General features: G+C 50.7%; 1 protein-coding gene across 2 annotated transcripts in view; it reads right to left on the bottom strand.

Annotated features, from left to right (window-relative positions):
* Positions 1 to 7,054: 7,054 nt before the first annotated feature.
* LOC119976516 (zinc finger protein PLAG1-like) overlaps positions 7,055 to 16,019 on the bottom strand; it is a 37,713-nt gene continuing 28,748 nt past the window's right edge. For both annotated transcript variants that reach the window (XM_038817063.1, XM_038817073.1), the window contains exon 7: positions 7,055 to 8,526. In XM_038817063.1, coding sequence (XP_038672991.1) covers positions 7,266 to 8,526 — 1,261 coding nt within the window. In that variant the 3' untranslated portion in view covers positions 7,055 to 7,265. The remainder of the gene's footprint in view (positions 8,527 to 16,019) is intronic.

The following is a 16,019-nucleotide window of genomic DNA, read 5'->3' on the forward strand; positions in this document are numbered from 1 at the left end:
GTGAGGGTGGTGTGGGGGTGGGGGTGCGGGGGGTGAGGGTGGTGCGGGTGAGGGTTTGGCTGCTGTCCCGGTTGGGGGGTGGGGCAGGGTAATGGATGTGTGTGTTGGGGGTTTAGTGCCAGGTGCACAGTGCTGCTTATTGACCCTGGCCGCCCTGAGGAGGTTGTGCAGTTTCCTCCGGCACTGCAGGCTGGTTCGGAGGGTGTTGCCCACGGCGCTCGCCATCTCTCCACCTGAACCCAGGCACGACGGCGGCTGGCAGCCTCCTTCCTGGGCCGGGGTGCAGGGTCGCCCGCCTCTCCACGGCTTCCAGCAGCGTCTCCAGCTCGCCGTCCGTGAACCTTGGTGCCTATCTCCTCGCTGCCACCTTATTGGCTGGATGAGTGTGTGTGGGGAGTGTAATGTGTGTGTGCGGCTGGGATGAGTGTGTGTGGGGAGTGTAATGTGTGTGTGCGGCTGGGATGAGTGTGTGTGGGGAGTGTAATGTGTGTGTGCGGCTGGGATGAGTGTGTGTGGGGAGTGTAATGTGTGTGTGCGGCTGGGATGAGTGTGTGTGGGGAGTGTAATGTGTGCGTGCGGCTGGGATGAGTGTGTGTGGGGAGTGTAATGTGTGTGTGAGGCTGGGATGAGTGTGTGTGGGGAGTGTAATGTGTGTGTGCGGCTGGGATGAGTGTGTGTGGGGAGTGTAATGTGTGTGTGCGGCTGGGATGAGTGTGTGTGGGGAGTGTAATGTGTGTGTGCGGCTGGGATGAGTGTATGTGGGGAGTGTAATGTGTGCGTGCGGCTGGGATGAGTGTGTGTGGGGAGTGTAATGTGTGCGTGCGGCTGGGATGAGTGTGTGTGGGGAGTGTAATGTGTGTGTGCGGCTGGGATGAGTGTGTATGGGGAGTCTAATGTGTGTGTGTGGCTGGGATGAGTGTGTATGGGGAGTGTAATGTGTGTGTGAGGCTGGGATGAGTGTGTGTGGGGAGTGTAATGTGTGCGTGCGGCTGGGATGAGTGTGTGTGGGGAGTGTAATGTGTGTGTGCGGCTGGGATGAGTGTGTATGGGGAGTGCAATGTGTGTGTGTGGCTGGGATGAGTGTGTGTGGGGAGTGTAATGTGTGTGTGCGGCTGGGATGAGTTTGTGTGGGGAGTGTAATGTGTGTGTGAGGCTGGGATGAGTGTGTGTGAGGAGTGTAATGTGTGTGTGTGGCTGGGATGAGTGTGTGTGGGGAGTGTAATGTGTGCGTGCGGCTGGGATGAGTGTGTGTGGGGAGTGTAATGTGTGTGCGGCTGGGATGAGTTTGTGTGGGGAGTGTAATGTGTGTGTGCGGCTGGGATGAGTGTGTGTGGGGAGTGTAATGTGTATGTGCGGCTGGAATGAGTGTGTGTGGGGAGTGTAATGTGTGTGTGAGGCTGGGATGAGTGTGTGTGGGGAGTGTAATGTGTATGTGCGGCTGGAATGAGTGTGTGTGGGGAGTGTAATGTGTGTGTGAGGCTGGAATGAGTGTGTGTGGGGAGTGTAATGTGTCCCGAAAGACGTGCTTGTTAGGTGAATTGGACATTCTGAATTCTCCCTCTGTGACCCGAACAGGTGCCGGACTGTAGTGACTAGTTTATACTGAGTATCTCTAAGACAGAGATAGATAGGTTCTTGATCAATAAGGTGATCAAGGGTTATGGGGAGATGGCAGGAGAATGGGGATTAGAAAATATCAGCCACGTTTGAATGGCAGAGCAGACTCGATGGGCTGAATGATCAAGGGTTATGGGGAGAAGGGAGGAGAATGGGGATGAGAGAATATCAGCCAGGATTGAATGGCAGAGCAGACTCGATGGGCTGAATGGCCTAATTCTGCTCCTATGCCTTATGGACTAAGGGATTTTCACAGTAACTTCATTGCAGTGTTAATGTAAGCTTACTTGTGACACTAATAAAGATTACTATTATTATCATTGTGTGTGCTGTGGTGTGTGTATGGATCTAGGGTTAGATATACAGAAGATAGGAGCAGGAGGAGGCCTTTTGGCCCTTCGAGCCTGCTCCGCCATTCATCACGATCATGGCTGTCATCCAACTCAATAGCCTAACCCTGCTTTCTCCCCATAGCCTTTGATCCCATTCTCCCCAAGTGCCCAATCCAGCACTCACCACTCTTTGTGTGAAGAAATGTCTCCTTATCTCTGTCCAAAATGGTTTATTCCTGAATCCTCAGACTGTGAGCCCTGGTTCTGGACACATCCACCACCGGTAACATCTTCCCTGCATCTACCCTGTCGAGTCCTGTTAGAATTTTATAAGTCTCTATGAGATCCCCCCTCATTCTTCTGAACTTCAGCAAGAACAATCCCAACCTAGTTGATCTCTCCTCATATGACAGTCCCGCCATCCCTGGAATCAGTCTGGTAAACCTTCGCTGCACTCCCTCGAGAGCAAGAACATCCTTCCTCAGAGAAGGAGACCAAAACTGCACACAATACTCCAGGTGTGGCCTCACCAAGGCCCTGTATAATTGCAGTAACACATCCCTGCTTCTATACTCGAAACCTCTTGCAATGAAGGCCAACATACCATTAGCCTTCTTTACCGCCTGCTGCACCTGCATGCTTACCTTCAGCGAATGGTGCACAAGGACACCCAGGTCCCGCTGCACACTCCCCTCTCCCAATTTACAACCATTCAGGTAGTAACCTGCCTTCCTGTTTTTGCTTCCAAAGTGAATAACCTCACACTTATTCAAATTAAGAAGTCTTACAACACCAGGTTAAATTTCAACAGGTTTGTTTCAAACACTAGCTTTCGGAGCACTGGTCCTTCCTCAGGTCAATTGGCTTCATTGAAATTATACTGCATCTGCCATTGATTTGCCCACTCGCCCAACCTGTCCAGAATATGCTATTGGATCCCTGCATCCTCGTCACAATTCACCCTCCCAGCTAACTTGGTGTCATCTGCAAACTTTGAGATGTTACATTTTGTTCCCTCAACCAAATCATTAATATATATTGTGAACAGCTGAGGTCCCAGCACCGATCCCTGTGGTACCCCACTGGTTACTGCCTGCCAATTTGAAAAGGACCCATTAATCCCTAGTGTGTGTGGGGTGGGAAGTGTATAAGTGTACATATGTCTGCATGCAGTGCGGTGGTGGTCGTGTGTGTTTATTAGTGTGTTGTGATCGGGGTTTTACTCCTTCACAAGAATACATCTCCCCTGAACCACACTCACACCCCATCCCTGACATTTACCCTGGGCCCAGACTCTGTGATGTGAGTGGCTGTAATTGAGGCCAGCAGTTCAAATGCCCCCACCTATCATCCACACTCATATAGTCATCATTGCCATTCCTGCTATTGTGAATGGCATAGCAATAGAACAATGAACTGACACCGACTCACAGATTCACCAAACCATACATGTGATTTAATGCTTTGTGTAAAAAAAAAGAGTTGATCATTTCCAAAAATATATTTTTCATTCCATAACATAAAAAATAATCCTCGTCACAACCACTGTCTAACAATAATTGTAAGGCGGTCAAGCTTAATATCAAACTTTTATGCTCAATTTCATCAATATAGATGTGTCTTTTAAAAAGCAAAACATCACTGAGGATTGAGTTAATCTCAGTTTTCAAAACTCACCCCTCCTGAACACTTAGGGCAAAAGCAGAGAACTCGAGGATCGATAGTCGCCAATCATAGGAATGGAACGGCTCTTTGCAGAGTGAATCAATAATCGGAGGAGTTTGGGGATTATATATCGAATAACAGACATCCAGTTAGGGATTTGGGAGGTTTATGTATAGAATAATGGGTATCAGGGAATGAGTTACAGGCTAGAAGGCAATCAAGGAGTTTTGGGGGGAGCGACGTTTATACATATATATAGACTAGTGGATACCTGGGAGTGAGTGACTGACTGGAATCTAATGAGAGGTTCGGATATTTTACACACAGAATGGAAACCCAAGAATAAGTTTCTAATTGATGTGCACAAATGTTTTACAGGGAGAGTAATATCTGGGATGGAGTTACAAACTGGGATGTAACCATGGGAGTGCCTGGGAACGTTTCAGTATAACAATCTCCGGGAATGTGTCAATGTTTGCGGGAGGGTCCAGCGACGGTTTGAGGCCATTATGACCCGCAACTTGTTTCCCAATCCAATTAGATTGTGATGGATCCACAGGACAACTCTATTCAGCTCCTTTGTTACATCACCCTCGATATCATTACCATACACACATCTATCAATCTCAGTTTTCAAAGACCCGGTTGAAAGAGAGTTCCATGAATACAGATTAGTACAGAGCCTGAATATTTCTGGAAAAAAAGACATTTTGTTCAAGCTTTTTGTCTTGCACTTATCAGCAAAAATACCAATCTCAGGGGAAATAACACATTTATACTGTATGATAGAGTGCTGATTGGTTGGCCAGTGGACTCTGATTGGTAGTGGCGTTGTCATGGAGAATGCACCAGTAGATGGTGACTGACAGTTAACTGCCAAGCATTGTTTGAAATTTAAACCAGGCAGCTTGATTCTAATTGGTCAAGGCACTGCCCTGTGGACTAAACCAGAATTGGTTATCACTTGCAATGTGTGCATATGTTTTTTCTGTCTGCAAAGTGTTCTTAATGGGTGCAAGATAAAAACCTTTGAGAAAATATATTTTTCAGCAATAAAGTTCCACTTGTGTATTATCCTTTCTGTTTAGAAGAACTTGCAGATTCGCTCCTTGATCGACTGTCTCTAACGTTAAGATCAGAATCAGACTGCATTGCCATGGAGTCAGACAGGACAGAAGCTCCCCTTCGGTCCATCGAGTCTACACCAACAAAACCACACTAACTCTACACTAATCCCATTTTGCAGTACTTGGCCCATAGTCCTGAAAGTTATGACATTTCAAGTGCTCATCCAGGTACTTTTTAAAGGTTGTGAGGTTTCCCGCCTCTACAACCCCCCTCAGGCAGCCCAGTCCAGACTCCCACTACCCTCTGAGTGTAAAAGATTTCCCTCAAATCCCCTTGAAACCTCCTGCCCCTCACCTTAAAATTATGCCCCCTCGTTATTGACCTTTCAACTAAGGGAAACAGCTGCTCCCTACCCACTCTGTCCATATCCCTCATAATCTTCTCCACCACAATTAGGTCACCCCTCAGCCTTCTCTGCTCCAGGGAAAACAATCCCCGTCTAACCAGCCTCTCTCCATAGCTGAAACACTCCAGCCCAGGCAACATCCTGGTGAATCTCCTCTACACCCTCTCCAGCGCAATCACATCCTTCTTACAATGAGGTGACCAGAACGGTACACAGTTCTCTAGCTGTGACTTCACCAAAGTTTTGTACAGCTCCAACATTTTGCTTCTTTTTAAAAAAAATTTTGATTACCCAATTCATTTTTCCAATTAAGGGGCAATTTTGCATGGCCAATCCACCTGCCCTGGACATCTTTGGGTTGTGGAGGTGAAATCCACTCAAACACAGGGAGAATGTGCAAACTCCACACGGACAATGACCCAGAGCTGGGATCGAACCTGGGACCTCGGCACCATGAGGCAGCAGTGCTAACCACTGCGTGACTGTGCCTGCCCGTACAGCTCCAACAGAACCTTCCTGCTCTTATAATCTATGCCACGACTGATAAAGTCAAGTGTCCCATATGCCTTCTTAATTACCCTATTAACCTGTCCTGCCGCCTTCAAGGATCTGTGGACCATCACACCAAGATCCCTCTTTTTCCTTTGAGCTTCCTAGTATCCTGCCATTCACCTTGTCTTGTTACTGCTTCCAAAGTGTATCACCTTGCACTTTTCAGGATTAAATTCCATCTGCCACTGATCTGCCCATTTGACCAACCTGTCTATATTTTCCTGCAACATCAGACCTTCTTCCTCGCTATTAACCACCCTGCCAATCTTCATGTCATACATAGATACATAGAACGTACAGTGCAGAAGGAGGCCATTCAGCCCATTGAGTCTGCACCGACCCACTTACGCCCTCACTTCCATCCCTATCCCCGTAACCCAGTAGCCTCTCCTAACCTTCTTTGGTCACTGAGGGCAATTTATCATGGCCAATCCACCAAACCTGCACGTCTTTGGACTGTGGGAGGAAACCGGAGCACCCGGAGGAAACCCACACAGACATGGGGAGAACGTGCAGACTCCGCACAGACAGTGACCCAGCAGGGAATCGAACCTGGGACCCTGGCGCTGTGAAGCCACAGTGCTAATCACTTGTGCTACCGTGCTGCCCTGTCATCCACAAACTTAATTAACATTGACCCCACAATCTCATCTATATTGTTAAGATATATCACAAACAATAAGGAACTGATCCCTGTGGTACGCCACTGGACACCAGCTTTCAGTCACATAAACAGTCTTCTACCGCCACCCTCTGTCTCCTAAAACAGTCTTGGATCCAATTTACCCAAGTTACCCTGCATCCCATGTGCTTTTATCTTCTTTATCAATCTCTACTGTGGGATCTTGTCAAAGGCTTTGCTGAAATCCACATAAACTACTTCGACTGCACCACCCTCATCTACACACCTGATCACCTCCTCGAAAGATTCCGTCGAATTTGTTGGGCATGACCCCCCTCTGACAAAGCCATGTTGACTATCCCTGATCAAACCTTGCCTCTCCCAGGTAGAGATAGATTCGCTCCTTCAGAATCTTCACCAATAGTTTCCCAACCACTGACGTGAAACTCACCGGTCGGTAATTCCCTGGTTTATCCCTACCACCGAGAAGGAGGCCATTCGGCCCATCATACTTGTGCTGGTTCCTTGGCAGAGTTATCCAAGCTATCCCATTCCCTGCTCCGTACCCATTTCCCAGCAAATTTCTTTCCTCTTCAATCTGCTTCCACCGTCCTTTCAGACAGCACCTTCCAGATTGGAACTCACCGTATCCTCAACTGTCCAATGCTTCTTTATCCAGTTACCATTTCAGACTGTGTTCCCTGGATCCCCAAAGTTCCAAATCCATCAAATTGGATCAGCACAAAAAAAATAGGACTTCAAAAATAAGAACTGGCAAATATTGAAAAATGGTAATGCTCGAAGTGCTTTATCCACAGGTGTTGGAGTCTCGATAGCCTGACAGTAGTAGCAAACAGTTTATATGTATAAAATATATTTTAAAGAAAGTATAACAATTCAATGTATACGACTCTCGCGTCTTTCAGATTTGATTCTTCGTGGGTTCTCGATCCTCTGCGACTGTTATCTGGAGCTCCACAACTGGGTGAAGGCAGGAACCCGGTTATTGAAATACCTGATGAAAGCGGGGCAGTGGGGTAGGTGCCGGGCTGGAGGGGAAGGGTGACGAGACCCGATGGAGCTGGGTTAAGCTCAAAGTGGCCACCGAGGGCCCGCCGCCCAGCTGGCGCTGCTGCCCCTCGAGGGGAGCCATTCTCGGCCCAGCCTCTCCTTGGCCGTATGACAGCCCCATATCGCCATCTGCAGGCTGGCTGGCACCAGGGGGTGTGGGCAAGAGTCCAAGCAAATGGGAGATGTCCATCGAATTCAAGTTCAGGGGCTTGACTTCTTTGTGCATGGCGCTGGCACAGCCGGCATTGGCCAAGGAAACGCTCAAAGTTTCCAACCCGATGTCCGAGCTTTCCTTCCCAGCTGCCGATTGGGATTCGAGTCCTGGAATATCTAAGTTGTAGCCCCTCGTGCTGACCTTCAGAGTTTGCTCTTTGCTGGGCAAGGGGCTAAATGAGGTAGTGTTGAGTTGGTATTGGGTTGGTTGCATACATCGGCTTGTAAGAGGTGGCGTGGGAGGGGAAAGAACTGGGGGTGGTGTCTCCATGCAACCCAACCTCGTCGCCAGTGAGCTGGGTATCACGTACTGGTGTCTTCTTGGGTGCTGGCCATATGGCAATGGATGGGTGTAGAGTTCAGGGTTCATGTTGGCATTGTCCTTCAGCACCAGCTCACCCTGTGGATCAGGCCATAAGGGCCCAACCTCCTCCTTCAGAGAGATGGGCACGCCGCCATTCAGTGGCCCCGTCATCCTGTGAGTCACCAAACTCCCTCTGGGCACTTCCTGGGCATGGCTTTTTTTGGTGTGCCGCGTCAAGTGATCCTTCCGGCCGAAACGCTGGGCACAGAATTGGCAGAGGAAGTCCTTGCGGCCCGTGTGGACCACCGTGTGTCGCCTGACGTCCTTGCGGGTGTAGAAGCGCCGCTCGCAGCGATCGCATGCGTGCCGCTTCTCCCTGGCACTGCTGGAGAGCCGGCCCGCGTGACCCTTCAGGTGTTCCAGCAGCAGGTCCGTTTGCCCGAATGCGCGGGCGCACACTCCGCATGTCAGGTCACCGTTGGCAGCCGCGTGCAAGGCCAGGTGCCGCCTGTAGCCCAGCTTTGTGTTGTATCTCTTGCCGCACTCTTCACACCTCAGCAGGGTCTTGTTGGGGTCATGGGTCTGAAGATGGTTCTTGAGGTGATCCTTCCTGTGGAACATCTTTTCGCAGTATGAACACTGGTGAGATTTCTGAGGACAATGGGTAGCCATGTGCCTAAAGGAACATTGAGAAGGTTAGTATGGGTAACAAGCTCTCAAAACCCCAATTGAAGGGGACATTTAACCTGCAAATTTTACTTTGCACTCATAAGGACCAAGTTCGATCAAGGAGGGCCCTATAGGAGAAATTTCCCAATCCCATCCTGCCAATCAGGAGTCACGCTTGTTAAAAATTGGGAACAACGCTACAGCCCGGATTATCTTCACCTCATTTCTCTTGTGACTGCTGTCCAGGATCAGATAGTGAAAGTGGGATTGGGAATACAGCTTCAAACTAGTAAATGGCAAATGTAGGACCAATATCAGGAAGTTATCTTTACTACAAGACTTGCCAAAACATGGAATAGACTTCCAAATACAGTCGTGGAGGAAAAATCCTGGAATAATTTACGAAGATCAGAAATAGGTTCAAGAATAGGCCATCCAACCCCATGTGTGTGATCCACCCATTCTAGCTGAGCACGTTAATATTTGACTTTGACTCCATTTTCCGCTCTCCCTCTATTTTTTGATTAATTTAGTGCCCCAAAATCTATTAATGTCAACCTTGAACATGCTCAATGACTGAGCATGAATAGATCTCGAGAATCCTGGGGGAATTTGACATGGGGAAAAGCGAGATGTTCGCGATCCAGGCAAGAGGACAGGAGAAGAGACTGGGAGAGGGGCCGCTTAGAATGGTAGGGAAGAGCTTTCGGTATTTGGGAATCCAGATGGCGCAGGGAATGGGAGGCACTGCACAAGTTAAACCTATCCTGGCTGGTAGAACAAATGGAAGGGGACTTTAAGAGATGGGACATGCTGCTGCTGTCACTGGCAGGGAGGGTACAGACCATGAAAATGACGGTCCTCCCTAGATATGTTTGGCTTTCAGTGCCTCCTCATCTTCATCCCGAGGGCCTTTTTCAAGCGGGTGAATAAGGTTATTTTGGGCTTTGTGTGGGCGGGTAAAACCCCGGGAGTGAAGAAAGTGTCGCTGTAGCGCAGTCGGGGGGAGGGTGGGTTGGCGCTGCCAAACTTCTGCAATTACTACTGGGCGGCTAATATAGCCATGATTAGGAAGTGGGGGTGGGGTAGGCATGGGAGAGGATGGAGGCGGCGTCATGTAAAGGCACCAGTTTGGGAGCACTGATAACGGCACCTGTTCCGTTCTCGACGGCCCGATACTCCACAAATCCGGTGGTGGTGGCGGCTCTGAGAATCTGGGGGCAATGGAGGAGATATAAGAGAGTGGAGGGAGCATCGGTTTGAACCCCGATTTATAATAATCATCGGTTTATATCGGGTAGGCTGGATGGTGGGTTCCAGAGATGGCAAAGGGCAGGAATTAGAAGGATGGGGGATCTATTTATAGATGGGAGCTTTCCCAGCTTGAAAGCTTTGGAGGATAAATTTGAATTGCCAGCAGGGAATGGGTTTAGGTATTTGCAGGTGTGAGACTTCCTGAGAAAACAGGTGTCGTACTTTCCGCTGCTGCCACCATGGGGGATTCAGGATAGAGTAGTCTCCAGTACCTGGGTGGGAGAGGGGATTGTATCGGATATTTACCAGGAGCTTTCGGAGGCAGAGCAAACTACGGTGGAGGAGCTTAAGGGCAAGTGGGAGGACGAGTTAGGAGGAGAGATAGAGGCGGGTCTGTGGGCGGATGCCCGAAGCAGGGTTAATGCCTCCTCATCATGTGCCAGGCTTAGCCTGATACAATTTAAGGTAGCCCACTGGGCACATATGACAGTGGCTAGGATGAGCAGGTTTGTCGGGGTTGAGGACAGGTGTGCGAGGTGCGCGGGAAGCCCAGCAAATCATGTCCACATGTTTTGGGCATGCCAGAAGCTTAGAGGGTTTTGGCAGGATTTCGCTGGGGCAATGTCCACGATACTAAAAACACGGGTGGTGCCAAGTCCAGAGGTGGCGATCTTTGGAGTGTCGGGAGAGCCGGGAGTTCAGGGGGCGAAGAGGCCGACGTCTTGGCCTTTGCCTCCCTGGTAGCCCGGAGACGGATCTTGTTAATGTGGAGGGACTCAAAGCCCCCGAGTGTAGAGACCTGGGTCAGTGACATGTCTGAGTTTCTCAGTCTCGAGAAGATAAAGTTCGCCTTGAGAGGGTCAATGGTCGGTTTCACCCGGAGGAGGCAGCCGTTCGCCGACTTTCTCGGGGAAAATTAAAATGTCAGCAGAAGCAGAATGCGGTGGGGGGGGGGGGGGGGGATTCGGAGAGAGGGCCGGATTGTTGTTTTATGGTTGGGGTGTGTGAAGATTGAGGGGTGGAAATATTTATTATACCATGTCCATGTCTTTGTTAATGTTATCATTATAACAATTTTCAAATACCTTAATAAAAATACTTTTAAAAAATGAATAGATCTCGAGGGTTGCGAATTACAAAGATTCACCCTCTACGTGAAGAAATGTCTCTTGTAATAACCCTGAAGAATCTTACACGTTTCTTTTTTTTAATATATAAATTTAAAGTACCCAATTCATTTTTTTCCAATTCAGGGGCAATTTTTGTGCGGCCAGTCCGCCTACCCGGCACATCTTTGGGTTGTGGAGGTGAGACCCACACAGACACGGGGGAGAATGTGCAAACTCCACACGGACAGTGACCCAGGGCCGGGATTCGAACCCGGGTCCCCTCGGCGCCGTGAGGTAGCAGTGCTAACCACTGCGTCACCGTGCTGCCGAAATCTTGTACATTTCAATGAGATTACCTTTCATTCTCCCAAACCACTGAGGATAGAGGTCAATTCAACTCAATCCCTCCTCGGAGGAAAACTCCGTCATTCCAGGAATCAGGTTTTTTATACTATAATGAAAGACTGTAGGCTGAAATAAGCCACGGGATCTTCCTTATGGTATCAATCTGCCTTGTGATAGAATCAAGATTTAAAATATTAAGACTGAAGACAAATCAGGAGCTAGAAAAAGCCGTCATGGTCGCAGGGGACCATAGGCCGCTCGCCTCTTCGAGAGCTGACTGGTGGTGATTTAACCTGGGGGCCACCACACCTCAGGCGAGGGGCAAGGTTGAGAAGGCAGGGCCTTCACGGATAACCTCAGGGTATTGAGCCTACGCTGACGGTGTCACTCAACATCACGGACCAGCCGTCCAGCCAACTGAGCTGAATTGACCTCCAAACAACAACGGCCAATGTGGGCCTCGAACCCACAACCCTGAATTTAAGAGTCTCAGGCTCTACTGACAGGCACGTGCAAACCGTAGGCGTTCGTATTGAAATCTCAAAAGCCTGCTGATCGCAGGAAGAGAAGGCTGAGGCGTTCCCCAGTTTGGAGCTGCTAAATTGGCCAACAACAGACACCGATTGGTGACTTTCGGTTGTTTTGTTTGCTCCCACACTGGTGTCAATGAGCAACTTACCTCATCAAAAAGCTCAATTCCTCATGAAGGTCGAACTGTGAATCAGAAATGTCATGCACTTCCAATGTCCTGGCCGCTATTTATCCCTCATTCTGACGTTGTCAACCCAAATTATCTGTTCCCCATCACACTGTCGCAGGTAACATATTGCTAAATGCTACTGGCTGCAAAAATACTTCAGTATCTTTAGGACTTCCTCAAAGTTGGAAAAGTGCAAAATAATTGGAAAATCTTTCTTATTCTCCATGGTTCCCAAAGCACTAGGGTTTTCCCTCACCTCGGATCTTAGTGATAGAGACTGATTACTGTAAGTCAATGACTCCCTTATTGTTTCTTTGTGTCACTATGCAAGGTGAAGGTGGTGGGAGCTGTGAACCGGGTGGGCCATGCTCTTACTTCATCCAGTAACTCCAATGTTTCAACTGCACCGTTAACACAGCAATTTGGGGACATCTGGTGGCGGCCATGGAGTGAACGGTCGCACATTTGGCAGCTCCCGCTCTTGGGAGTCTTATTGTGGCTTTTAGGCTGGATTTCCATCGGAATTTTCCAGAATAAAGGTGTAAAAGCTACGGGAGAAGGAGGTGATCCCTAGTTTATGGAGCTGCGCTCGAGAAAAATTGAAAAAAGGAGGGAACAAAAGTTGGTTGGAAGTGAGGACCGGAATTCGAGGGAGGCAATGGCAGGGCCGCAGGGTTTGACCTCGCCAGCTCATTGGTCGACGGACCAGTTGGTGAGCTTCTTGACCGATACGTTCACTCAACATCGCAGGGAGTGTGCGGAGGACCTGACCTGGGCAGTGGACTCGATCAGGGCTGTGGTCGACCGTGGGGAGGAGAGATTGACGACCCAGGGACAGACCGACCCAGAAGCTGGAGGATCTGGCGGCGGAACGGGAGGAGCAGTCCACCGCGACGGCAGAGGAGATCGGGTTGTTACAGGACCAACAGAAACCACTGCTAGGAAAAGTGGAGGACCTAGAGAACCGTTCTCGGAGGCAGAATATCCGGATCATTGGCCGATCAGAGGGGAAGGAAGGAGCAGATGCTGGTGCGTATGTGGGGAAGATGTTGGAGAAGCTGATGGGAGAGGGTTCGTTCCCCAAGACGGCGGAGGTGGGCCGGGACCACAGGGCGCTTGTGCGTAAACCCCATGGGTGTGAGCCCCCGAGGCGATGGTGGTACGACTGCATCGGTCCCTAGATAAAGAACGCATCACGAGGTGGGCCAGGCAGGCGAAACGGTGCATGTGGGAAGATTCTGAGATCCGGGTGTATCAGGACCTGGGAGCAGAACTCGCAGAGAGGAGGGTGAGTTTTAATAAAGTCAAGGCCCTGTATGAGAAGAAAATAAAGTTTGGTCTGCTTTACCCAGCCCGTCTATGGGTGACCTATGAGGGTCGGGAGCTGGACTTTAGCTCATTGGAGGACGTGGCAGACTTTATGAAGGACAATAATTTGATGGGTAAATAAGGACCTTGAACCTTGACTGTGGAGAACTGAGCTAGGAGTGATGTTTTGCTTTGTAAAAACCTTAAACTTTTAACTTTAAATTTAATTTGCGATAAGATGTTTGTGATTCTGCATGTATAATTCTTTTTTCCAGTCTTTTTCATTTGGTTCTGTTTGAAGGTGCTTGACTAGATAAGATTTTGTTAAGGGCGGGGGGGCGGTGGGGTGGGCCATTGTGCTCGGACCGTGGGAGGGACTGTTTGTTTGTTTTTTTGCTCTTTGCCATTGTTCTGGGAACTTACATGAAGAGTGGGGTTGGGGGAACCAGCAGGTGATAGGATGCTAGGCGCCGGGGGCGGGAGCTGCCAGGCTAGCTGGGAGGGCTAGTTTACGGAAGCAAAGTGGGGGGTGAGCTGAAGATCAATGTAGTGGGGGGGGGGGGGGGCAGGGGTAGACTGCTGATGAGGAGGGGACGTTCAAGGTATTGGAGGAGGAGAGTGGACGACGGTAGCCACCGGGGGATGGGCCAGGTGAGGTGCGGGGCATGGGCCAAAGACTGGCCGAGGAAAGGTCATGGCTGATTGACAGAGGAGGGCGGTAGAGTGCCCCCAGACCAGATTGGTCACGTGGAACATACGTGGGCTGAATGGGCAGGTCAAAAGGGCCGTGTGCTCACACACTTGAGGCAACTGAAGGCGGACGTGGCCATGTTTGAAGAGATGCACTTGAAGCTAGATTGTTAGATTGAAGAAGGGATGGGTCAGGCAGGTGTTTCATTTGGGACTGGACTTTAAAACAAGGGGGGGGGTGGCAATTCTGGTTAACAAAAAGGTGGCATTCGAGGTGGGAAAGATAGAGGCAGGCCTGGGGGTAGATTTATTATGGTTAATGGGAAGCTGGAAGGAATGGCCGCGGTGTTGGAGAATATATACCCCCCAAACTGGGATGATGTCATGTTTATCAGGATGGTGCTGAGGAAGATTCCGGACCTGGACTTCACCGGCTGATTATGGGGGGAGATTCAAACATGGGGCGGGATTCTCCGACCCCCCCGAATGGCCTGGGGCCAGCGTCAATCCCGCCCCCGCCATGTCCCGAATTCTCCGCCATCAGAGATTCTGGGGGCGGGAATCGCGCCGCGCTGGTTGGCGGGCCCCCCACGTTGATTCTCCGGCCCGCGATGGGCCAAATACCTGCCACTGTGAAGCCTCTCCCACCAGCGGGAATCAAAACACCTACCTGACCGGCGAGATTGGCGGCGTGGGCAGGCGCCGGGGTCCTGGGGGGGAGCGCGGTGCGATCTGACCACGGGGGTTGCCCCCACGTGGCCTGGCCCGCGATCGGGGCCCATCGATTGGCGGGCAGGCCTGTGCCGTGGGGGCACTCTTTTTCTTCCGCCTTCGCCATGGTCTTCACCATGGCGGGGGCGGAAGAGACCCCCTCCCCTGCGCATGCACCGGGATGACGTCAGCAGCCGCTGATGCTCCGGCGCATGCGCGGACTTACGCCGGCCGGCGAAGTCCCTTCGGCCCCGGCTGGCGTGGCGCCAAAGGCCGTTCATGCCAACCGGCGGAGTGGGAACCATTCCGGCGCGGGCCTAGCCCCTCAATGTGAGGGCTTGGCCCCTAAAGGTGCGGAGACGTCCGCACCTTTTGGGGCGGCCCGACGCTGGAGTGGTTCACGCCACTCTGACACGCCGGGACCCCCCGCCCTGCCGGGTAGGGGAGAATCCCAGCCACAGTTCTAGATCCGAGACTAGGCCGGTCGAGTTCCAGGTCGGGAAAGGTGTCAGCAATGGCGAAGAACTGTGGGGGTTCATGGGGCGCATCGGTGGGGGAGGGGGGGGGGGGGGGGAGATCCCTGGAGATTCGAGAGGCCAAGGAGAAAGGAGTCTTCATTTTACTACCATGTGCACAAGCTGTATTTCAGGATATACCTTTTTGTACCGGACAAAATACTGTTAGCGGGGGTGGCGGGCACTAAATATTCAGCAATCATGGTGTTGGGTCACGCCCTACGCTGGATAGACCTATGACTGAGCACAGGACAGACCCAGCTTCCGCAATGGAGGTTAGATGTAGGGCTGCTAGCGGAGGATGAGATCTGTGAGCGGATGAGGAAGGCCTTTGGAGGGTACATAAAGATCAACGAGACGGGGAAAGGAGACTGAGGGAGTTACCTTTTAAAGTGGTGGGGAGGAGTTTTGGGTATCTGGGGATTCAGGTGGCTAAGGATTGGGGGCAGCTTCACAAGTTAAATCTGGGTAAAGCGGTCGATCAGATGAAAAGGGATTTCCGCAGGTGGGAGCTGACGCTGCAGCTGACGCTGGCGGGGAGGGTGCAGACGGTGAAGATGACAGCCCTCCCGAGGCTAATGTTCCTTTTTCAATGTCTCCCGATTTTTGTCCCGAATGGCCATTTTTAGGAAAATGAATGCTGTGATCCCGGGTTTTATGCGGGCCGGTAAAACCCCGAGGGGTGAAGAAGGCACTCCTGGAACGGGGTCGCGGGGAGCTGGGTATGGCCATCCCGAGTTTTATTAACTATTCCTGGGCGGCCAACATATCGATGGTGAGGAAGTGGGGGGGGGGGGGGGATCGGTTTGGGAGCGGGTAGAGGCAGCATCGTGTAAGGGCACGAGCTTGGAGGCTTTATTGACGGCGC

The sequence above is a fragment of the Scyliorhinus canicula genome, chromosome 1 (assembly GCF_902713615.1).
Source record: "Scyliorhinus canicula chromosome 1, sScyCan1.1, whole genome shotgun sequence".
Taxonomy (NCBI): domain Eukaryota; kingdom Metazoa; phylum Chordata; class Chondrichthyes; order Carcharhiniformes; family Scyliorhinidae; genus Scyliorhinus; species Scyliorhinus canicula.